The sequence below is a fragment of the Protomyctophum bolini genome, assembly GCF_963924005.1.
Source record: "Protomyctophum bolini genome assembly, chromosome: 9".
In the NCBI taxonomy this organism is placed as follows: Eukaryota; Metazoa; Chordata; class Actinopteri; order Myctophiformes; family Myctophidae; genus Protomyctophum; species Protomyctophum bolini.
In genome coordinates, this window is record NC_137870.1 from 1,854,303 (window position 1) to 1,878,852 (window position 24,550).

At 47.6% G+C, this 24,550-nt stretch overlaps 1 protein-coding gene across 1 annotated transcript; it reads right to left on the reverse strand.

Moving 5' to 3' along the window:
- Positions 1 to 19,993: 19,993 nt before the first annotated feature.
- On the reverse strand, positions 19,994 to 21,667 carry LOC308321687 (proline dehydrogenase 1, mitochondrial-like; the record flags this gene model as incomplete). The annotated part of the gene is made up of 1 exon (XM_080772747.1): positions 19,994 to 21,667. Exon 1 carries the CDS (start codon positions 21,542 to 21,544, stop codon positions 19,994 to 19,996), a length of 1,551 nt encoding a protein of 516 aa, XP_080628873.1. The 5' UTR covers positions 21,545 to 21,667.
- Positions 21,668 to 24,550: the final 2,883 nt, after the last annotated feature.

Genomic DNA, 24,550 nt, shown 5'->3' on the forward strand with positions numbered 1-24,550 from the left:
ACCCCTGTTGGTGTTTTAAGCATCATGTTGTGCTTTAGCTGTTGAAAAATAGCAGATCTACAAGCTCATAGCGTGGCACCGAGTGCCGTGCTATGAACTTGTATGTCTGCTATATATTATTTTTTTTAATCGTGAAAATGTGGCGCAAATCTTTGAATATATATTCTTTCAGAGCGAACGTTTTTAACTCAAATCATTGCTTCTGGGGAGGGGGGGGGGGGTCCCTACATGGTCAGCGGCCAAAATACCGATAATTTGGGGGTCATTCACATTAAATAGTTTGAGAACCACTGACATATAGAAAACATGAGTTTTTTCAGAAAACTTGTTATTTTTAGAAGGCATTTGTATAGGCTCGTCCTCAGGTCTACACATGCAGGGTTAAATAGTAAATAAATGATCCTCTCACCGTGAGACAGTCCAGCTGTCATCATCATCGCCAGTAGAACAACCACAGTCTCCATGTGTCCTGCAGATGTACACAGAGAGAGAGAGAGAAGGTTGGAGGCAGGGGTAGAAAAAAAAGTACTCACATTTTTTGGGGGCGGGAGGGAACCCCTTTTTGGTGTTTCAAGCATTATGTTATACTTTAGCTATTGAAAAATAGCAGATCTACAAGCTCATAGCGCGGCACTGAGTGCCGCGCTATGAGCTTGTGGGTCTGCTATTTTTGAAAAATCGCGAAAATGTGGCGCAAATCTTTGAATGTATATTATTCTTTCAGAGCGAACGGTTTTAACTCAAACCCTTGCTTCTGGGGGGGGGGGGGGGGGGGGGTCCCTGGAACGATATATTTTCAGATGGGGGCCGGTGGCCTAATACAGATCCTTTTTGGGGTCCTTGACATGAAATATGGAGCACCTCTGACACAGAAACAGGTTTTTTCGGAAAATATATTTTAAAAAAATAATTCGACGTCAGGCCTAAATGGGTTAAGTAAAAGTCTCAATACTGCAATGTAGAAATACTCCGTTACAAGTCAAAGTCAATTAAAAATGTACTCGAGTATAAAAATACAAAAGTATTGCTCTCAAAATGCACTTAAAGTAAAAATAGGTTATAAAGTGCCTCATGATGCAGAATGTTCAATTTTTCAAGTTTTCAAATGTTGAGACACATTGCGAGTTTGTAGATCGGGTATGTGTAAAGGGTTGAATCGTGTAATGTACCGTATGTTTTGTAATAATAACCAAAATCTATAAATAAGTATATAGCAACTAAAAAGTCTTCAAGTGTGAAGTCGTGGTATAGTGAAGTATAAAAGTGCAAAAGTTGCATCGGAGATGTATAGTGGGAGTAGAAGTGAAAAAGTATTGGAACTATACGCAAAGTAAAGTAGGCTACACATACCTCCAAATTTGTATACTTAAGTTCAGTACTAAAGTAAATGTACTTAGTTACCTTTCCACCGCTGGTCGTGCAGGGGCCGCACAGGTCAGATGTGGAGGTCCGTTATAGTCCGTATAGTACAGATGTGGAGTTCTGTTATAGTCCGTATAGTACAGGTCACAGGTGGAGTTCTGTTATAGTCCGTATAGTACAGGTCACAGGTGGAGTTCTGTTATAGTCCGTATAGTACAGATGTGAAGTTCTGTTATAGTCCGTATAGTACAGAGGTGGAGTTCTGATATAGTCCGTATAGTACAGGTCACAGGTGGAGTTCTGTTATAGTCCGTATAGTACACAGGTGGAGTTCTGTTATAGTCCGTATAGTTCAGGTCACAGGTGGAGTTCCGTTATAGTCCGTCAGTCCGTTGCTCTGGCGGGACGGAGTGTGTAGACACCAGGGTTACATTCGATAATGGACACTGCGGGTAGGAGGAGAAAAAGAGAAAAAAACGGGGTTGTGAAACCGTGAGATAAACATCTAAAGAGGAGGCGGTGTTGCGCCGAATTCACGTCAAACTGACACAGATCCAACATGGAGCCAGACGCTGCGCTACGCGGCTACGCCCAACCCCGCAGAGACAAATGAAGCCCCTTTCTGTGCACTTCAACCAATCACTATAGACTATCATCGGCCACACAGGATTCAGACCAATGAGAAGACAACATGGTTCGGCGGCTGGTTGCGTTTGGAGGAAAGAGGAAGTGAAGAAAGAATACATGTCGTCTGCTTTTTGATGCTGAAAGGATTAAAAAACAGAAGTAAAAAAGAAGAAGAGGTTCTGCCGCCTCACATTGTGGTCACGTCACGTCACGTGACTGACTGAAACAGACTCCAGGAGAACTCTAGAAATTAAACTTACTGCATATTAAAACCCATTTTGGGGCGGAAACCCCTTTTGGTGTTTTAAACATTATGTTATAATTTAGCTATATATTTTTTTTTTATCCCAAAAATGTTGTAACACATTTTTCACCCCTGTGTCAATCATCTAATGTGACCCTGGGCTCTACACACCCTCCGCCAACCTAGTCCCCATATATGGGGGACAAGGGGAGACCAACCTAGTCCCCATATATGGGGGACAAGGGGAGACCAACCTAGTCCCCATATATGGGGGACAAGGGGAGACCAACCTAGTCCCCATATATGGGGGACAAGGGGAGAGCAACCTAGTCCCCATATATGGGGGACAAGGGGAGAGCAACCTAGTCCCCATATATGGGGGACAAGGGGAGAGCAACCTAGTCCCCATATATGGGGGACGAGGGGAGACCAACCTAGTCCCCATATATGGGGGACAAGGGGAGACCAACCTAGTCCCCATATATGAGGGACAAGGGGAGACCAACCTAGTCCCCATATATGAGGGACAAGGGGAGACCAACCTAGTCCCCATATATGGGGGACGAGGGGAGAGCAACCTAGTCCCCATATATGAGGGACGGGGAGACCAACCTAGTCCCCATATATGGGGGACAAGGGGAGAGCAACCTAGTCCCCATATATGGGGGACAAGGGGAGAGCAACCTAGTCCCCATATATGGGGGACGAGGGGAGACCAACCTAGTCCCCATATATGGGGGACAAGGGGAGACCAACCTAGTCCCCATATATGAGGGACAAGGGGAGACCAACCTAGTCCCCATATATGAGGGACAAGGGGAGACCAACCTAGTCCCCATATATGGGGGACGAGGGGAGAGCAACCTAGTCCCCATATATGAGGGACAAGGGGAGACCAACCTAGTCCCCATATATGGGGGACAAGGGGAGAGCAACGGACTTGAACTCATGCTTCCTTCATGCCTGAGTGTCCAAGTTGCTCCTTTACACCTGACAGGGGGGAGTTTCCCTGGTTGGACGTATAGCGCGTGGAAGGAACACGTTATTCCAACCAGTTCCTTTCCCCTCCATCAAGCGCCCCGGCTGGCCAGGGGGAGGCAGTTTTATAATTTAGCTATTGAAAAATAATAGATCTACAAGCTCGTAGCGCACCAGAGGGCCACATTAAGTGAAGGTGGGGGCCGCATGTTGCCCCCCGGGGCCTCCAGTTGATATTAACCTGCAGGGCATACATGGGCAACTGGCGGCCTGATCGAGGGCCACATGCGGCCCCCCACCTTCACTTAATGTGGCCCTCAGGTTAATATCAACTGGAGGCCCCGGGGGGCCACATGAGGCCCCCACCTTCACTTAATGCGGCCCTCAGGTTAATATCACAATACTGATATATTATTGATTTGCAAACGTATGAGCCGCTTTAAGTATACTTCATTGTAAATGTGTTGCTTAATGAGTAGTATTAAAATGTCATTGTCTTTTTTATGTCCAATGTAAATTTGTAAATTGGGGGGGGGGGGGGGGGGGGGTCTTAATTAATTCCCTATAGCGTAATTCTATTTGGCTTATATAAATATATCTCATCAAAATGTATATTCACGGGGACAGAGCCTGATGCCAATCTATGCTTCATATATCTATATGCTCAACTTTGCTCAATAAAATATAATGCTAAATTAATTCTAAGAGTTGTCCGACTGAACTGTATTCTGAAAATATTGTGTTGATTTTTCAAAAAATAGCAGATCTACAAGCTCGTAGCGCGGCACCGAGTGGCCCGCTATGAGCTTGTGGATCAGAGAGAGAGAGAGAGAGAGGGGGGGAGAGAGGGACGGACACATGAGTTTATGTACTTTACCTAGTATTTGTATTTGTGGATATACCTCAAAGACACATATTATTGCACAGTACAGTATATTATTGTACTTTTGACTCCACTACGTCAATGTAGTGGAGTCAAAAGTACAATCTCTCTCTCTCTCTGTGGATTATTAATTATGATGTAGTATTATGTGACAACAGGACGGTCACAAGGCTTTATAATGGTAGATTTGGTGATGATCAGATAGCCTATACTGTGTACAGAAGGTCTGTCTGGAGGCCGTTACCTGTGGGAGGCAGAGAGGAGTGGAGTGGTTGAGATACAGAAGTTGGCTTGGAGACGATGATCATCATCTCTTCCGTCATTTACGCGTACAGGTTACGCCGTCATTCACAACAGTAGGAGGGACTCGCCTCCCTGTTGTTCCCCCCACAGAGTCCTTCTATTGAAGTGTCCTCTAGGCAACCTTTGGCACAGCTGGTGCCAACCTTGGCACAAAGGAGGGTGATCACTGGCACACTGGAATAATAAAATAAAATAATTACGGTAAATAAACAATTACAAAAAAATGTAGTCAAATGTATGAATTCACTCATATTTGTATGTAAATTACATCCTGCACATCATTCTACATTCATTAAAACTCTGAACTCTGACTGGGGGAGGGAGATTACAGTAGGAGGCCTATTTGCTCTGAGTCTGATTATCAATATAACAACGTGAAAGAATATTTAACAAGGGAAAAGGTTAATATATTCGTGGACAATCAAAACATGCTGTGGTGTGTCATTAAAGTGACACACTGACTATATCCAGAAACTAAAAACATGGCACTTTGTTTCAAAAAGGGTTGCAGACCCCTGCTCTCTAGACTCACTGACACACCTTTACACCTTCCAGACCACCACGGGTGCGTTCGGAAACGGGCACCGGGAAGGTGGTCAGTTTGTTGAGTGTGGTGGGCAGCGGTGGCGTCACAGAGTGCGTTCAAGTCAGTGTGCCTTATTTTACGAACGACCACAGCTGTGACGCAAACACAGTGTGAAGAGGGTTATAGGACCCAAAGGCAGGACAGAGGCAGAGCAGTGGACATCGCAGGCGGTTTATTCACCCAAAATCCAACACGAGGAGAAACACAAGGAGTAACACTGGAACACTGGGAGTCAAAGTATACCAGGAGCACAACACTAGTGACATACAAACAATGACCTGACAAAGAAGTGAAAAACCAGGGGAGTATAAATACACAAAGACACAGGTGAACTCAACAGATAATCAACACAATGATTGGCTAAAAGGACTAACAAAGACAGGGTGGAAACACTACTGGGGTAATCACTGGTTACTGGTGGTGAGACAACACAGGTGACATGAGCAACACATAGGAAACACAACAACAGACTGCCAAATTAAAAGCACACACAATTTCACAAATTGTGAAAATAGCCATGCAGTTTTGCAAGCTTACAACGCCCTTGCATTATTGAGATTAGGAAACTGGACAAGTAAAGAGTGTGTGTGGTCTGTGGTTACCCAACCTCACACTAATCTCTCTCTCTCTCTCTCTCTCTCTCTCTCTCTCTCTCTCTCTCTGTGCGTGCGTGTGTGTGCGCGCGCGTGCACGGAGGCAGTGTCAGAACGCAGTGGGTGAATGTGTGTAGCTTCAGCAGACACAGACAGCAGACAGCAGACACAGACACAGACACAGACACAGACACAGACAGCAGACGTACAGACGGAAGGATGAAGATGGTTCCGTGGTGGAGTTCTGTGACCGTGCTGCTGCTGCTGCACTGTGAGTATAGATGTAATCAACCTCCTTCTGGATACCAGGAGCAGTGTTTTGTTTTAGGCAGCACATTTCTATTTTAGTTTAGTCTTTGGACTGAAACTTCATTTATAGTTTTAGTCACATTTTAGTCACCTGGCTGGAATGTCTTAGTGTTTTTTGACTAGTTTTAGTCGACTAAATGTCATAAGAAAAACTCATTTTTGGATATATTACTCCTCCAGATTCTGTCACGCAAATCACGCAAATCAGTTACACAGTATCTATATACAGTCATGTGTTCAAGACGAATCAGTCCGATATTTAATATTCCATCCTAATTGGCTAACATTGACTTTCAAAGTTTGCACGATTGGCCCGTTTTGAACAAAAGGCCTCAAATCATGAATGCAGCGTGCAATTTACATGAAATCTTTCACATACTTTCCTACTAGGCTGAGGAATATATCCCACCCTTCACATTGTCCTGTTATAGCGCCACCAACAGGTGGATTTTTGCAAAACACATTTTTGAAACAAAGGGCCTCAAATCATCCAATTGCCATCCAAGGCATAAGAAGAAATGACACCCTTTTCACCTATTATAGCGCCACCAGGAGGCCACAACCTGACCTGCCCTGGTGGAGACCTGTCCTATTATAGCGCCACCAGGAGGCCACAACCTGACCTGCCCTGGTGGAGACCTGTGCCCCGAGGGGCACTTTATCTAGTTCACTTTCAAAAACACTTGTGGTCATTGTATTGTCTACTCAGGCTTATGTGAACACCCCAGACAGATTTTAAGTTGCTTGATTCAGTAATTAGATATTAGTTTTTTTCTGCCACGCACCCTTCCTATACCAGTAAGACGCGCAAACGCGGGAAGCGAATGCAGCTCGTACATATTTGGGTTTTTTTAAGATTTTTTTTTAAGTTATTTTTTTTTAAAGTTAGCCATAACCATATAAGGAGTCCCCAAAGCAGCTATACGTCCAAATATGGAGTGTGTTGCAAACAATCACAAACAAATCACTCAGCTCCATATATGGGCACAAAGGTGGGACACACACACACACACACACACACACACACAGACACACACACACACACACACACACACACACACACACACACACACACACACACACACACACACACACACACACACACACACACACACACACACAAACAGACAGACATGATCTGCTAGGTCTCATAGTAAGTGCTCACTGCGTTTGCAACAAACCCATTATTATAACTTCAAACTCCATTGTAACCATCATAGATTAATTGAAAACACATTATTGTCCTTATAAATAATTATGTGAGGGGGCCTTTTTTTCCATTCACTGTTTTCAATTTATCTATAATAATTATTTTATGGAAAAGAACCATCTTCCAGGAGGAGGCCGGAGGAGACTAAAACATCAAAAGTATATGTTTTACACTAAATTAAAACGGTGAATGAAAAGACACGGCCCCTCACGTACAGTATGAGGGCAGTATCTGGCAGGTCACCAGAAGAAAAGGACGGGTATTTCATCGATTAATTTATCATGGTTTGAAGTTGGGTTTGCACCAGCACCAGCAGTACACCTTACACTGAGGACTATTTGAGGATAACCTTTACACGGTTTGGGTTGTCCGCTCATAGACTGCGTGTGGAAATGGGAAGATGGAGCCGCACATACCACCTGAACAGCGGTTTTGCCAACGTGAGACTGGTATACAAAACGAACAGCACATACTGGTGTGTCCTCCGACCTCACACAAGATATCAGAGAGAAATATGGACATGAGGGTGTTGATTTGAGCTCACTCTTTGTGGGCACTAACAGAGAGACTTTGCATAATTATGCTACATGCCTGCCTGTCACGTGTGGAGCAATAGAAAGCTCCTGTTGTAAAGGGTTTCTGTATTGTGTATTGTATATATTTTAATGTATTGTACCTTTTTAAAGTTTTTGATTCATGGGTTTTTTTATTATTGTTTGGACCCAATGTTTTATACATTTGTGTCAATAAAGTAACTAACTAACTAACTATAGAAAGACTCACCTAAACTAAAAAATCATTGGTTTAGGTATGGGACAAAAAACGAAAACAAATATCCATTAATTCAAGTAATATGGGGTGAGTAATCAAAAGGAGAAAAGAAAACAGTCATTATATACCTGAACTATACCTTGTAAATTAGTTATCTTTTTGCACCACGTGTTTGTTGCCTCATATTTGCTCATTGTGTTTGCTGAGTTTATCGATACGCAGAAAGTCTTGTTTTTATTGATTTGGTTCTGGACTCACAGGAGCAAAGTTCACACAGGAACATGTTGAGTTGAACTGTGTGTTTGTGTGTGTGTGTGTGTGTGTGTGTGTGTGTGTGTGCGCGCGCGCACTTATGTGCTTCCTAACTTCACTGCCAGGTGGAAGTGTGTGTGCGTGCGTGCGTGACACGCGTGCGTGTGTGTTCTGATAGAAAGCATAAAGTTACCCCCCTACCACCCGCCCCTGTGAATTTCAAATAAATTGCACCGAACAGGAGAAACAAAGGACATTATCTCCTGTATTTGGGACCGTACCTATGTTCCCTCAGCCCTATGTTCCCTCGGGTCCGCGTCAATATGCCGACAGTCCGATGGACAACCTACCTCAAACCCTCACCCTAACCCTAACCTCCCCCGGGGCAGACACCTAAACCTAACCACCCACCCTCTCCCGACCCCCAGCGCACCTCGGACCAATGCTTCTTCTGAGGGAACAGAAGTATTTCAACAGACACACCAACATGTTACAACTGGTAGAGACTAGGATGTACGTACATGTACTCTGTTACACTGAAACTATTTTATTTGTTACCGTTTGTTTTTCTCTTCAGCGTTCACTTTTGCCCTGCATGTTCAACCGACACCCCACACAACAGGTAAACAAAACATTAACAAACAGCTAAACATTATGTATTTTTTCTCCCACCATTTTTTATTATATGAAAAACAGTTCAAATCAATCTACTCCTGTGATTTTTGGTCAAAATGCATGGACATTTCTACACAATAGAATGTGTGACCGCAGGCATTTCCTGTTCCAGTTTGTTGGTTGGAGTTAAGCCCATATATGGAGATCCCTGATGTCATCAATATTGGCCAGCAACTCTACACCTGACCTCAGACCTCAAACCCTTAGATCTCCATATATGGATGTAGCCATGTCAGAGCCTGTTCTGACATTCCATATGTTGATCCTTCCCCTTCCATCCCTGTTGACTGATACCTGCCCATTAAAATGTCCAAAAAAAAATGCCTGCCACAAAGTTATCAGTGCAGCCGCGCCCGGCGAAAACTAGAGTTCTCAACAGGCCCGGAAATGAAGGCCCGGCCCTACAGTACCTGGGCCCAGTGGGCCCTCATCAAACCCTGTACACACTCAAGAGAATGTCCTCCGCTATACCACCCTTAGATCTCCTGATATTCCATATGTTGATCTGACCTCATCAAACCCTGTACACTCCAAGACATGCTCCTTATATGGCCAGTACAGAATTCATTCCATGTTGATCTTGCCTTTCCCCCCCCCCCCCCCCCCCCCCCGCCCCATGGCAAAGCGCCAGCACTCGCCCAGCAGTCTGCCGTCGTCAGCGTGGCGGACGCAAGGGCTGGTTATCATTGTTATCATGCCGTTTATTGAATTTCATATATCTTTTATCCCACGATTTTGTAAGCCATTTTTCACCCCTGTGCCAATCATCTACTGTGATCCTGGGCTCTACACACCCTCCACCAACCTAGTCCCCATATATGGGGGACAAGGGGAGACCAACCTAGTCCCCATATATGGGGGACAAGGGGAGACCAACCTAGTCCCCATATATGGGGGACAAGGGGAGAGCAACGGACTTGAACTCATGCTCCCTTCATGCCTGAGTGTCCAAGTTGCTCCTTTTACACCTGACAGGGGGGGAGTTTCCCTGGTTGGACGTATAGCGCGTGGAAGGAACACGTTATTCCAACCAGTTCCTTTCCCCTCCATCAGGCGCCCCGGCTGGCCAGGGGGAGGCAGTTTAGAGACCAGGATTACAGCATGTTTTTGTGTTTTTTTTCTGTACACAGAGCCTGATGTCAGGCTGGTGAGAGGAACCCGAACCGGTCGCTGCGCTGGCACCCTGGAGATGAAACACGCCGGAGAGTGGAGAGCAGTGGCCGTCGCGTCTGGATGGAACCTGAAGGCCTCGTCCGTGCTGTGCAGACAGCTGGACTGTGGCTCCGCCGTTCCGACCACCTGGTCGACCTACCCCGACACGTCACCGTGGTTATGGTGCCGCCGGAACGACGTGTGGAGGATGACGTCTTCCTGCGTTGGATCCGAGTCGTCGCTGAGGGAGTGTGTGGCGTTGGAGTCGATGGAGTCTGAGGACTACTGCCAAGGCCTGGATGTCATCTGTTCAGGTGACAAACAATGTCTCTCTTTTGGCCTGTCTAGTCTTTTGTTTGCATCTCTGGCAGGGATACCTTTTTACTATATCTCTCTCTCTCTCTCTCTCTCTCTCTCTCTCCAGAGTCTGTGAGGTTGGTGAACGGGCCTAGCTCGTGTTCGGGCAGAGTGGAGGTGAAGTCTGATCAGTCGTGGGTCTCGGTGTGTGAGGGTGACTTTGACCAGCGGGACGCGCAGGTGGTCTGTAGGCAGCTTGGCTGTGAGGCTCCTTCGGTCCTCCAGGGGGCGCTCTATGGGGAAGGGAAGGCTCCGATGTGGACCAAAGAGTTCCAGTGTGAAGGCAGCGAGTCGGCTCTCCTGGACTGTAGGACCTCGGACTCAACTAGAAGGACCTGCTCACCGGACAAGACTGTCGGACTCACCTGCTCAGGTAACAGGAACGTCTAACAACGCAACCGATAAAGGCTAATATATACGAACTAAAGTAACGGTATTAGCTAATAAACTAAAACACAAGAGAACCAACATTTACTATAATGTCAAAGCAAAAATACACTACGTAGGGGAATCACAGAAGCCAGTTTGAGTCTGGTCTGTAGGTCATTCCAAGAGTTGTTTTTTTCTTTCTTCCCAGACTCGCGGCCAAGCGGTACGGTAGCTGGTATCATTGACATATATTGGTCCTATCCAAACGCACTGTACGCACGCACTGTACTGTACTGTACTGTACTGTACTGTACTGTACTTAGAATTGTACGGTACTGTACTAATTTTAGGCCTGACGTCGAAAATTAAAAAAACGTTTGCTTAGTTACTTAGTTGCTTTCATACATATTTTCTCTGTACAGAGCTTGATGTCAGGATAGCGGGCCATCACTGCGCCGGCTGGCTGCAGATGAAACACCAGGGCGAGTGGAGCCGATTCGACGGCTACTGGAGCCTGAACGTGTCCTCCGCAGTGTGTCGACGGCTGGACTGTGGCTCGCATGCCGTCGCAAACGTATACAGTTCATTTGATCCGGCGGTCGAAGACAGTTCAGACGCGCCGGGCGACGTGACGTCATGTGGATCTGAATCCTCCCTGAGTGACTGCGTGACAAAGAGTGATCCCGTCGTCTTCACCAACGTCATCTGTTCAGGTATGAAACAGTAAACATGCAGTGTCTTATTCCATTATTTCTGTGCACGCTTTACCTTGAATCTTTTTTTGAGTGGTCCTACAACAACCAGCAATGTCCGTGTACCTGTGTACCCTGTATCAGTGGTCATGAGCACGAGTATGTGACTTATTAATACCAGTAGGGGGCGCCAGAAACAGAGAGAGGGTTAGTGCTGTGCCTGCTGCCTGCTAATGAGAGAGAGAGAGAGAGAGAGAGCACCACTCAGTTCATATGGGTGTGATTTTTTTTTAAATAATTTTGATCCCACAATTTTGTAACCTATTTTTCACCCCTGTGTCTCTACACACCCTCCGCCAACCTAGTCCCCATATATGGGGTACAAGGGGAGAACAACAGACTTGAACTCATGCTTCCTTCATGCCTGAGCTTCCTTCAAGTCGCTCCTTTACACCTGACAGGGGGGAGTTTCCCTGGCTGGACGTACTGTAGCACGTGGAAGGAACACGTTATTCCAACCAGTTCCTTTCCCCTCCACTCCTCCCTTATCTCCTCCCCTCATGCCAATTTGTATCTGCATGACTGAATACATGACAATGTTCACCTGGAATTCTTAATTGCTTTTATCTTTCATGCAGGGTGGCCATTCGTCCATTTCAGCCAATCGCCTCTTGTCTCGTTACAGATCCGCTGTTTCAGCCAATCGCCTCTTGTCTCGTTACAGATCCGCTGTTTAAGCCAATCGCCTCTTGTCTCGTTACAGATCTGCTGTTTAAGCCAATCGCCTCTTGTCTCGTTACAGATCTGCTGTTTAAGCCAATCGCCTCTTGTCTCGTTACAGATCTGCTGTTTAAGCCAATCGCCTCTTGTCTCGTTACAGATCTGCTGTTTAAGCCAATCACCTCTTGTCTCGTTACAGATCCGCTGTTTCAGCCAATCGCCTCTTGTCTCGTTACAGATCTGCTGTTTAAGCCAATCGCCTCTTGTCTCGTTACAGATCCGCTGTTTCAGCCAATAATCGCCTCTTGTCTCGTTGCAGATCTGCTGTTTAAGCCAAACATCACCGTCCTCCTCCCGTCCACAAGCGGGGTTTCCGATGACGCCGAGCGTCACGGAGGCTTGCAGGTGTTGGAGGGTTCCGGGTTCACGATAACCTGCACCACACAGGCTCAGTACCCGGGAGGCGCCTTCCAGCTCAGCTTCACCGGACCCAACGGCACACACGCCGACACCACCCGGCCAGCTGTCAATCACACCGTCTTCACCGGGTCCAACGCCACGCATAACCACACCCAGACGCGTCACTATGCCAACTTCCCGTTCCCTGCGGCAGAGCACTCCCACCAGGGGATCTACGGATGTGTTTATCACGTTCATCACGTTTTCTCCCGTAACTTCTCCTCTGAGAGCGAGCTCCTCTCTCTCACCGTCGCAGGTAATATAACCTGAATGGAAATTTTCTCTTCGCAAAACACATTATAGGCCTACTTTTTTTTTAAAACTGCTTATTTTGTCGTCTCTGAACAGAGTTAGATGATGTCAGGTTGGTGGAAGGAACCAGTCCGTGTACTGGTATACTGATGAAACACCAGGGAGAGTGGAGACCAGTGGCTGATTTTATGTCCGTCTGGACCCAGGGGACGTCCTCTGTCGTGTGCAGACAGCTGGACTGTGGCTCTGCCGTCTCCACAGAATGGACCTCCGGTTCTACACGTCAACCCGTATGGTGGGTCAGATCTCCCTGTGTTGGATCAGAGTCTTCACTGAGGGAGTGCGGGACAATGCAGTCCGGTAGGTCCTGGGACCGACTGGAGGTGTTGTGTTCAGGTAATAATAAGCAATGACTTTGACACTGACTTGTACGCTCAGGGGGTCACGGTGGCACAGTTGGTAGTGCTGTCTTCTCACAGCTAGAAGGTCCTTCGTTCGATTCCCGCTCTGTGGGTGCTGGCGGCGTGTTTCCTCCTCCGCGTCATCGGTGCCCATACCCGAGGCTGGGTTGGCGAAAAGGGCCTTTCTGTGTGGAGTTTGCATGTTCTCCCCGTGTCCCCTAGGGTAGGTATACCCTCACAAAAAAACATGCAGTAATCCTGGTCTCTAAACGGCCTCCCCCTGGCCAGCCGGGGGGGGGGGGGGGGGGGCGATGGAGCGGAAAGGAACTGGTTGGAATAACGTGTTCCTTGCACACGCTACGTCCAACCAGGGAAACTCCCCCCCTGTCAGGTGTAAAAGAAGAAACTTGGACACTCAGGCATGAAGGAAGCATGAGTTCAAGTCCGTTGCTCTCCCCTTGTCCCCCATATATGGGGACTAGGTTGGTCTCCCCTTGTCCCCCATATATGGGGACTAGGTTGGTCTCCCCTTGTCCCCCATATATGGGGACTAGGTTGGTGGAGGGTGTGTAGAGCCCAGGATCATCATTTTTTTGGAGCATAATTATAGCCAATCAGCATGGGAGTCATGTCAATGTCAATCACGTAATGTGGCAAAACTGTTCATTACAAAGCATGAATTAAATGAGTATAAATGATTATGAAGTTACAATTGACAAACTATATATATATATATATATATATATATATATATTTAACTTCTCCCACCAGTGCGTAACAGTTGTTTCAGCCACCCACCTCTCGTTGAGGTGGGTGGCCTCGTTTGAGGCAGCGGTGGCCGAACGGTTTGCGGAGCGTTCTTGATATCGGAAGGTCGCTATAGTTCGTATCCCCGGACCGGCACGTTCAAATTACCACCGCTGAAGTGCCCTTGAATAAGGCATTGAACCCCCTACCATGAAATGTTCTATGAGCAGGGCCTGGCTGTAAACAAGTTCTGGAGCTTAGTCCAGTTACCCTGCGGGGTAAACATAGTACCTTTCCTTTCCTTTCCTCTCGTCTTGGTTACAGATCTGCTGTTCAAGCCGACCATCACCTCCTCCATAGACTCGGTTTCCCAGGGCCAGCAGCAGGGCTGGCTTCAGGTGTCCGAGGGCTCCAGCTTCCGCATCAGATGCTCCGTCCGGCCGCAGTACCCCGGGGGCTCCTTCCGGCTGGCCTTCACCGCCGGACCTTCACCGGGCACGACGGCAAACTCCTACACCCAGCAGGCCGTCGGTCACTCTGCCAGCTTCCTGTTCACGGCAGCGGACCACTCCCACCAGGGGAACTACAGCTGTGTTTATCACGTCCACGTTTTCTCCCATAACTTCCTCTCTGAGAGCGAGCTGCTCTCCCTCACCGTCGACGGTAAATAACCTGAATGAAACATAATTATGTGTGTGATGTTGGTCGGCCAGGTGGGGGTTATATGGGGTGGGGAGGGAATGGTGCTCGCTCGGCTTCAAGGGCAGCGGTGGCCGAACGGTTTGCACGGAGCGCGGGTCTTGATATCGTGAAGGTCGCTATAGTTCGTATCCCCGGACCGGCACGTTAACAAATTACCACCGCTGAAGTGCCCTTCATGGACAAGGCATTGAACCCCGGCCTACCATGAAATGTTCTATGAGCAGGGCCTGGCTGTAAACAAGTTCTTGAGCTTAGTCCAGTTACCCTGCAGGGTAAACATGGTAACTTTCTTTCTTTCTTAACTCAACCGGTCTGTTGGGTTGGATTGTAATTTTCAGGCCTGTTGAAAACGCTAAAGCAGTAGCCTATATCTCAAACATTGTCATGTCAAGCACCCCCAAATTGACATGCATTCTGCACCGTGACCACCGGAGCGGTGGTCACCTCACCACCGAAAAACCAGACTATGAATAGGCCTTAACACAGAAATGGTGGTGTCGGGATCGGATCGGAAACTAAATAAGTGGGGGGGAGAATCGGATCGGGACATCCCTTATACTCCCATATTACAATATGACTGTTCCGTTGTCTCTCTACAGAGTCTTATGCTGTGAGGCTGGAGGGAGGAGCCAGTCAGTGCAGTGGTATCCTGGAGATGAAACACCACGGACAGTGGAGACCAGTGGCTGACCTGACGTCCGTCTGGAGCCAGGGGGCGTCCTCTGTCGTGTGCAGACAGCTGGACTGTGGCTCTGCCGTCTCGACAGAATGGACCTCCGGTTCTACACGTCAACCCGTATGGTGGGTCAGATCTCCCTGTGTTGGATCAGAGTCTTCACTGAGGGAGTGTGGGACAATGCTGCAGTCCAGTAGCTCCTGGGACAGACTGGAGGTGTTGTGTTCAGGTAATAATAAGCAATGACTTTGACACTGACTTGTACGGTCAGGGGGTCAGGGGGTCACGGTGGCACAGACAGACAGACAGACAGACAGACGCCTGCCGTGGCGGCGCTGGGCTGGGCGGGGCACTCGAGGGGAGCTCTTGGAACAGGCCGGCGCCATCAGCGTGCATCAGAAGATGGACACGATCTTGAGAGCCATAACATAACGGACATAGAGGAGAAATAGCCATATTTGCTACCCCTCGCTCTAAACATGAATCTGGATTCCTCCCCCCCCCCCCCCGATTGACAATCTCCACAAGAAGAGACAGCGCAAGAAAGGATCCCCTGCCCCCCCCCCCCCCCCCCCCCCCCACCCACCTCAACCCCCACCCTCCCTGACACCTGTTGTTGTGTCGTCTTCGTCTGGGCCGTGTTCGTCTCCACTGAACCCGCCATGATAACGGCAGGACAACGAGGCAACGTGACATGCATGACCCTGGGGAGACATGCCAGGAACACACTTACACAAACACATGGGAGATGAACTTTCCACCGAACTGTTCTCATGGACACACATGTCTTTACACACAGAAACGTGCCTGCACAGCCGAGTATTATCATCTATAACTTGAAATGTGATGTGATGTCTTCTTACTCTCTTTTTCTTTTCTTTTCTTTTCTGAAGATGCCAGTATAGGCCGGCCGGGCGCAGCGCACGCACGCTTGCGACCAGCAGCAATAACTTTGGTCTGACTGTATTTATGTGTGTTTCAAGCCTTATGACCTGCTGTAAAACACTAATAAACAACCTTGAACCTTGAACCTTTGAGGGGCAGGTGCTCAAGTGAAACAAAAGGGTACCTTAAATGTTTAAAAAAAGAACATTTCTCTAACACACACACACACACACACACACAGCCGTATCCAGTACTTCACAGATGGAGGGGTCCAATTGCTATACCAGATCGGGTATTTCCGATTATAACGTCGTTATTTTCGGGTCAAAAACGGGTCTGCACAGCAGAAATAGCCAAATCTTACATTTTTGATGAGCCTGCTCACTGGTCATTTTAACTTTTTTCAATATTGGCATATTGCCTATATGGTAAATATCATAATAACACCAACACATCAATTTAACTTGAACAACCAATGTCAATTTGAAGCATTCCCTGCTGAGAGAGAGAGAGAGAGAGAGAGAGAGAGAGAGACGCGTTTCTATATCGCACGTTAGGAGAGAGAGAGAGAGAGAGAGAGAGAGAGAGAGACTCGTTTCTATATCGCACGTTAGAGAGAGAGAGAGAGAGAGAGAGAGAGAGAGAGAGAGAGAGAGAGAGAGAGAGAGAGAGAGACGTGTCTCTCTGTCGCACGTTAAAGAGAGAGCAGTGGCGTGCACAGACATTTAGCGGGGCAGGTGGTGCTCAAGTGAAAAAAGGGTACCTTGTGCAGCGCATTTTCGGGCGGGAACCCATTTTGGTGCTTCAGCTATTGAAAAATAGCAGATCTACGAGCTTGTAGGTCTGCTATTATTTTTTTAAATCGAAGAACCACTGACAGAAACATAGCTAAGTATAGCTCATATCATGTATATACAGTGGATTTTTATGAAACAAACACTTTGAGGATAGAAAGAGAATAATTCAAGCTTTCAGTAACAGCTGCAATGTTTAGAATAAACCTAAACCTAAACCAGAAACCTAACCTATAGTAATTTTAGTAATTCTAGTAAGACTAAAGGTATTTTATCAACTTAGTCTTAGTGTTCCTTTTAGTAGCAAATTCTTATTTAAGCTCAGTCTTAACCCATTCTGGCCGGGAACCCATTTCGGTGTCGGCATCATGTCGTGCTTTAGCTATTGAAAAACAGCAGACCTACAAGCTCGTAGCGCGCGCTACGAGCTTGTAGGTCTGCTGTTTTTGAAAAATCGAAAAATGCGTCCTGGATCTTATCTTAAGACTTCCACATTCTGCGTCCACAGAATGGACCTCCGGTTCTACACGTCAACCCGTATGGTGGGTCAGATCTCCCTGTGTTGGATCAGAGTCTTCACTGAGGGAGTGTGGGACAATGCTGCAGTCCAGTAGCTCCTGGGACAGACTGGAGGTGTTGTGTTCAGGTCAATGACTTTGACACTGACTTGTACGGTAAGGGGGTCAGGGGGTCACGGTGGCACAGACAGACAGACAGACAGACAGACAGCCGCCTGCCGTGGCCGCGCTGGGCGGGGCACTCGGGGCGCTCTTGGAACAGGCCGGCGCCATCAGCGTGCATCAGAACGAAGATGGACACGATCTCGAGAGCCATAACATAACGGACATGGAGGAGAAATAGCCATATTGCTGCTATCCCTCGCTCTAAACATGAATCTGGATTCCCCCCCCCCCCCCCCCCGATTGACAATCTCCACAAGAAGAGACAGCGCAAGAAAGGATCCCCTGCCCCCCCCCCCCCCCCCCCCCCCCACCCCACCTCAACCCCCACCCTCCCCGACACCTGTTGTTGTGTCGTCTTCGTCCATGGGCCGTGTTCGTCTCCACTGAACCCGCCATGATAACGGCAGGACAACGAGGCAACGTGACATGCATGACCTTGGGGAGACATGCCAGGAACACACTTACACAAACACATGGGAGATGAACTTTCCACCGAACTGTTCTCATGGACACACATGTCTTTACACACAGAAACGTGCCTGCACAGCCGAGTATTATCATCTAACTTGAAATGTGATGTGATGTCTTCTTACTCTCTTTTTCTTTTCTTTTCCTTTCTGAAGATGCCAGTATAGGCCGGCCGGGCGCAGCGCACGCACGCTTGCGACCAGCAGCAATAACTTTACAATTTACAATTTAGGCATTTAGCAGACGCTCTTAATCCAGAGCGACTTACATTAAGCAAGAACAAAAAGCATGGGGAATACATCACATAAAGACATTTATCATGAAACATGCGTAAGCTAAGAAAGTAACAGTGGAATATCTATAATGAAACTATACATATAAGCTATACTACTATGCTACACATATGTACTATGACGTGCTATGACTACATACAATGCACTTATGCTGTCTACATAACATGCTATAAGTCTGTATCAAATGCTATCTAAGTCTAACTTTGGTCTGACTGATGTATGTGTTTCAAGCCTTATGATGACCTGCTGTAAAACCTTTTGCCCTTCGGGGACACTAATAAACAACCTTGAACCTTGAACCTTTGAGGGGCAGGTGCTCAAGTGAAACAAAAGGGTACCTTAAATGTTTAAAAAAAGAACATTTCTCTAACACACACACACACACACAGCCGTATCCAGTACTTCACAGATGGAGGGGTCCAATTGCTATACCAGATCGGGTATTTCCGATTATAACGTCGTTATTTTCGGGTCAAAAACGGGTCTGCACAGCAGAAATAGCCTCGTGCAAATCTTACATTTTTGATGAGCCTGCTCACTGGTCATTTTAACTTTTTTCAATATTGGCATATTGCCTATATGGTAAATATCATAATAACATAAACACCTCAATTTAACTTGAACAACCAATGTCAATTTGAAGCATTCCCTGCTGAGAGAGAGAGAGAGAGAGAGAGAGAGAGAGACGCGTTTCTATATCGCACGTTAGAGAGAGAGAGAGAGAGAGAGAGAGAGAGAGAGAGACGTGTCTCTCTGTCGCACGTTAAAGAGAGAGCAGTGGCGTGCACAGACATTTAGAGGGGCAGGTGGTGCTCAAGTGAAAAAAAAGGGCACCTTGTGCAGCGCATTTTCGGGCGGGAACCCATTTTGGTGCTTTAGCTATTGAAAAATAGCAGATCTACGAGCTTGTAGGTCTGCTATTTTTTTTTTAATCGAAGAACCACTGACATAGAAACATAGCTAAGTATAGCTCATATCATGTATACAGTGGGTTTTTATGAAACAAATAGACTTTGAGGATAGAAAGAGAATAGTTCAAGCTTTCCGTAACAGCTGCAATGTCGGTGAGTTTGACGTTGTTTAATACAATCAGACAGGACTTTTCTGTGTGGATGAATGGGGCTGCCAATGGGAAGTTGCACCCATCAGCGCTGGAAGGGGGGTGTGGAGGGTGCTCCAGCACCCCCTGCTGGTGGGGAGGAGACTTGTTTGACATGTCTATCAGAGCGTGCTGAATGCAGAATGCACAGCCAGTGAGTTGACAGATAGACACAACATGACGAGACAGCAAAAACCTTATTGTAGTTTTACTTTCACCTGCACCAGGTTTAAAGAAATCTAACCCAAACAACAACACAATAAGAGTCACATACTGTTACTATGATTAACTCGGTTAACTAGGTCCTAAATAAGTCATTATTAGGCCAATTATACCTGAATATTATACCGAAATTTTCCTCCCACCCTTCAGCCCCCCCTGGTAGCACCTTGCCATTACCTTATATGGTTAAGATGGCCGCGGTTCTGCATCACGGAGATCTGTTGGCCAATCAGTAGACGGGGTTATGGACCAGCTGACCAGAGAGCAGCCGGCGCTTCAGCTCCGTCCACAGCAGGCGGCGCTCCCGCCGCGAGCCCTTCACGACGTCGCGGTTCTCCAGAGCGCGGCGGGCGAGGTACGGGAGGACGTCGGCGACCGGGCCGTACGGGACGTACTTGTAGACGGGGAGGCCCGCCTGGCCCAGGGGGAAGCTGACCTGGTCGCACATGCCCAGCAGCTGTCCGAAGGAGACCTGGCCCTGGGCGGACGGCGACGACAACAGGCCCATCCGGCTCATCGTCTCCAGGGCGAACCTCACCGTGTCTTCGTTGTGCGTCGCCACCATGACGCTGCAGGCCTTCCCGCCGCCGCCGCGCGCCGCCGCCGCCGCCACCTCCTCCAGCAGGAGCTCCAGACACCGGCGGTACGTCCGGTCCGTGGCCTCGCGGTCCGGGTGGACCGGGTCGTCGTAGCCCACCTGCCGGGCGCGCGCCCTCTCCTGGTGCATGTAAGCGCCGCGCACCAGCTTGGCGCCGAAGTGCCAGCCCTCGCGCCGCGCCAGCGCCACGTCCAGCGCCACGGCGTCCAGCGCCTCCCTCAGGTAGCACTGGTAGGTGTTGAAGACCACCGCCGTCCGCCGGTTGAACCTCCGCTGCATCTCCAGGGTCAGCCGGCCGATGGCGGGCTGGAAGTACGTCTGCTCGGCGTCCACCATCAGCCGCACGCCGTTCTCCGCGGCGTGCTGGGCGAGGAGGTCGGCCCGCTGCAGCATCCTCTTCCTCTGCCTCTCCTCCTCGGCCGTGAACCTCTCCAGCAGAGGCTCCGGCCGCCCGCTCTGCGGGTTGGGGACCATGAGCAGGCTGGACATTTCCACCGTGTCGTCGATCAGGCCGTTCCAGTCGAGCAGGTCGATCGGTTTTTCCCCCGTAAACCATTTGTCAACGACGTCCTTTTCTCCGACGCCCAGGTCGGCCAGACTCTCCTTCAGTCGCTCCCGATCGAGTTTCCGCTCCAGCGCGGTCACTCCGGACTGTCCCTGTTGTGCCGCGAGCAGGTCGAAGAACCGCCTCCATCTCACCAACACCTCCGAGAACTGAAGGAGGAACTGCGGCCGGCCGAGAGCGGTCATCTTGACGGCGGAGAACCCGTCCGCGGAGCTCCCGCCGGACGCTCTGATGCACTTCACGAAGGTCTCCAGGTGGTCGTCGCACTTCGCCTCGTCCGCGTAGAAGTAGGTGCGCGCGGCGGTGACGCCGCCGCGCCTGTCCCCGAACTGACGCTGGAACTTGTACTTCTCCTCGCGGCGACGTCCGACAGAGTGCGGGTCCTCCCTCTCCGCTCGGGACACGCACGAGTCCATCTCCTTGTCCTCGGCCTCCTGGCGCGTCAGGTCCTCCTCCACGCTGTAGTCCAGCACCGACCCGACGCCGAAGGCCCGGTTCTTGCGGACCAGGGCTTTGACGGAGTCCAGGTCTTCCCCGGCCACGAACTGTCCGTAGAAGGTCATCTTCATCGCCTTCTCGAACAGCCACCGTCCGAGGACCTTCCGGCCGAGCGCCATCAGCTCCTTGTTCCTGTCCACGAGGAGGTCGAAGGAACAGAGCTTGAACACCAGGAGGCTTCGGAGCAGCTCCGCGTTCGTCTTGCTTCTGTACGCTTCATCCGTGTTGTCGAAGTCAACTTCGATCCCGTCAGCCCGAACGTTTTCGCCATTTTTGCTTTGACTGCCCTGGGCGGCGTTCACCGGTCTTTGACTGCCCTGGGCGGCGTTCACCGGCGTGCTCTCGTCCACCTGAGCTTTCTTTCCAGATTCTCTGCACTTGGAGGATGCAGACGTCGATCCACACCTTGCTGGTAAAATTCTCCTAATATCGACGGAGGTTGCCCTGAAAACAACTGCTGCTAATTTAGTGTACGACATTAGCTTCATAGCTTTATCTCTCCGATTTAGCTTATTATATATTTGGGTCACAACAGACAGAGGATGTCACACAGAGGTGACCTCTGACATATTTAGCTTTAATAATATCACACCCGTGTGAAGTGAGGGGCACTAATATATTAAAGTCTTAACTCATGTTGAGTAGGTGATGTAATGGTGATGTAAAACAAACAACAAACAACAAAAAACATTAAACGCCATTAACAATAAAGAGACAATATGGCGTAAATGACACATTATGACGTACATTTTCCCTTCATTATCAATGCGTTTACAAAACAAACATCCTACTATAAATGCGCCACGTCTGTGTGCGTGTGTACGTGCGTGTACGGCTGTAATGCACGTAACTCGAGAACCGTGGGCCCCACCGACTTCACATTCGACACGGTTGTTCCACACCCCCCCCGCTGGGAGGGCAGTGGCCGGTATCGTCGGGTCGGTCGGACCCACGGTTCTCCAGAACCACCACAAAAGGCTCTACGTAGGTCAGGCTCCGTCAGTGAAGGGCCTATAATGAGGCCAACTCCTTTCACCGGTGCAATTTCCAGCCTCTGCCTCAGTCAGACAATTGAGGCTCAACCAATCAGGCTCTGCCGGTGGGCCCTCCCAGTAATTGCCAAGTACACTTTTAATTTTGCCGTCTTCACACACACTGGAACACAGGCACAGACACAGATCTCCATGTGGGACACCGGCTGACAGTTAAAACGGGTTGCTATGACAACGTATATCATTAGGTTCCCAAGTTGCATCGTTCCCAAGTAGGCCGGTGGCCGACTGCGACTGGGCACGTACAGGTCTAGTTGAACTAAAGACAAACATTAAACCTGTGTACAGTATATAGGAGGGGCCCCTCAACATTAAACCTGTGTATATACAGTAGGAGGGGCCCCTCAATAATAATGGAAGTCAAGTCAATGGGACTCTGATCAGGCTGAAACCATGCCTCAAATGTTGCGTCATACGTCATCAATATATATACATACAGCTGACGTCATAGATGATGTCATAGGTCAGAGGTTTCCAGCCACCGGTAACCCTAACCCTACATGCGACCAGAGGGCGATAAAAACCTCAGTTACTTGCGTGAGCGCTACACACTGTTGAACACTGTATGACAAGCTGTGTGTGTGTGTGTGTGTGTGTGTGTGTGTGTGTGTTAAAAGAGTGGCTTTGAGACCTGTCTAACTGTGCAATGTAGGCATATGTAACTAAGTACATATTATGTACTCAAGTACAATTTTCAGTACTCTTTTTTTTTTTTACTATTTCACATTTTCAATTCAATACTTTAGTTACCATAGTTACTTTGTGAATTTAGAATAGATTATATTACAAAACATACATTAACCCCTTCAGCCTTTATGGGCACTGTATTGGAAATAGCCAGTAATATTGAAGATATCTCACCAATGTTTGGAGTTACATGATGTGAACCAGGGTTGTTTTCGTCGACTAAAACTAAGACGAAAAATGTTCGTCGACTACCTTTTTTCACTGACTAAAACTAAATAAAATGATGATGACAATGATAAGACTAAATATACTGACAATTTCGTCAACAAATGAAAACTAGACTAAAATGTTAGTAAGGGACTAGTGGACAAGAGATCCAGTTTTATGCTGGGTTGCATGCTGAAAATAGCAGATATACAGTCAATCTCACAACGCGTCGCAGATCTGCTATTTTCAGCATGCAACCAAAAGTGTAAAATATGTCATTACAACGACATCAAGGCCTGTCAAAACACATTTCCGTCGACTAAATCAACTGTAGATTTAGTCGACTAAAACTAGACTAAACACTGGAACATTCCAGGTGACTAAAATGTGACTAAAACTAAGTGAAAACTATTCAAGAGACTATGACTAAAACTAAAATAGAAATTTGCTGCCAAAAACAACACTGATGCGATCCCATACCAAAGTGTCATTTTGTTTTAAGCCCATCGTGAATCTCAAGAGGTGCAGATATTTTTTTTTAATTTAAGCAGAACGTGCCAATTATTTAGAAGCAATACCTTGAATGTGATTGAAGTCAGACATGAGATCCATACTGCAGGATCTATCTGGGGCAATGATCATAACGAGTCTGATCATTTCTGATTGATCTACTCTACTGTATAAATTCAGGACTCTTGACAGGCAAGGGAACTTTCACGTAGATTTGGCGCCACCCAGTGGACCAGCCTGGACACTGCAACCCACCAGACTTTAAACTGGAGAGATCTCACATCATGGACTGATGGGAAAAGGTTTGTGTTGTTGTTATATTATGTTGTTGTGTTCTGATATCTGAATTAGTTATTTGGAATAAGTATATGATTGTGTTCTGATATCTGAATTAGTTATTTGGAATAAGTATATTATGATTTATATATCACTTTTCAAGGTACGGTACTCAAAGTGCACTTTACAGGACAAATAGAATAAAAACTACTACTACTAAATAGTTAAAAAAGGTTATAAACTAAAAACGAAGAGAAAGGTGCTTTGACTTGTTTTTATGTGAGGATCACAGTGGGATTATAACAATTACCAAAATGTTTATAAACAAATCCCAAATGTTTATAAACAAATACCAAAATGTTTATAAACAAATACCAAATGTTATTAAATACA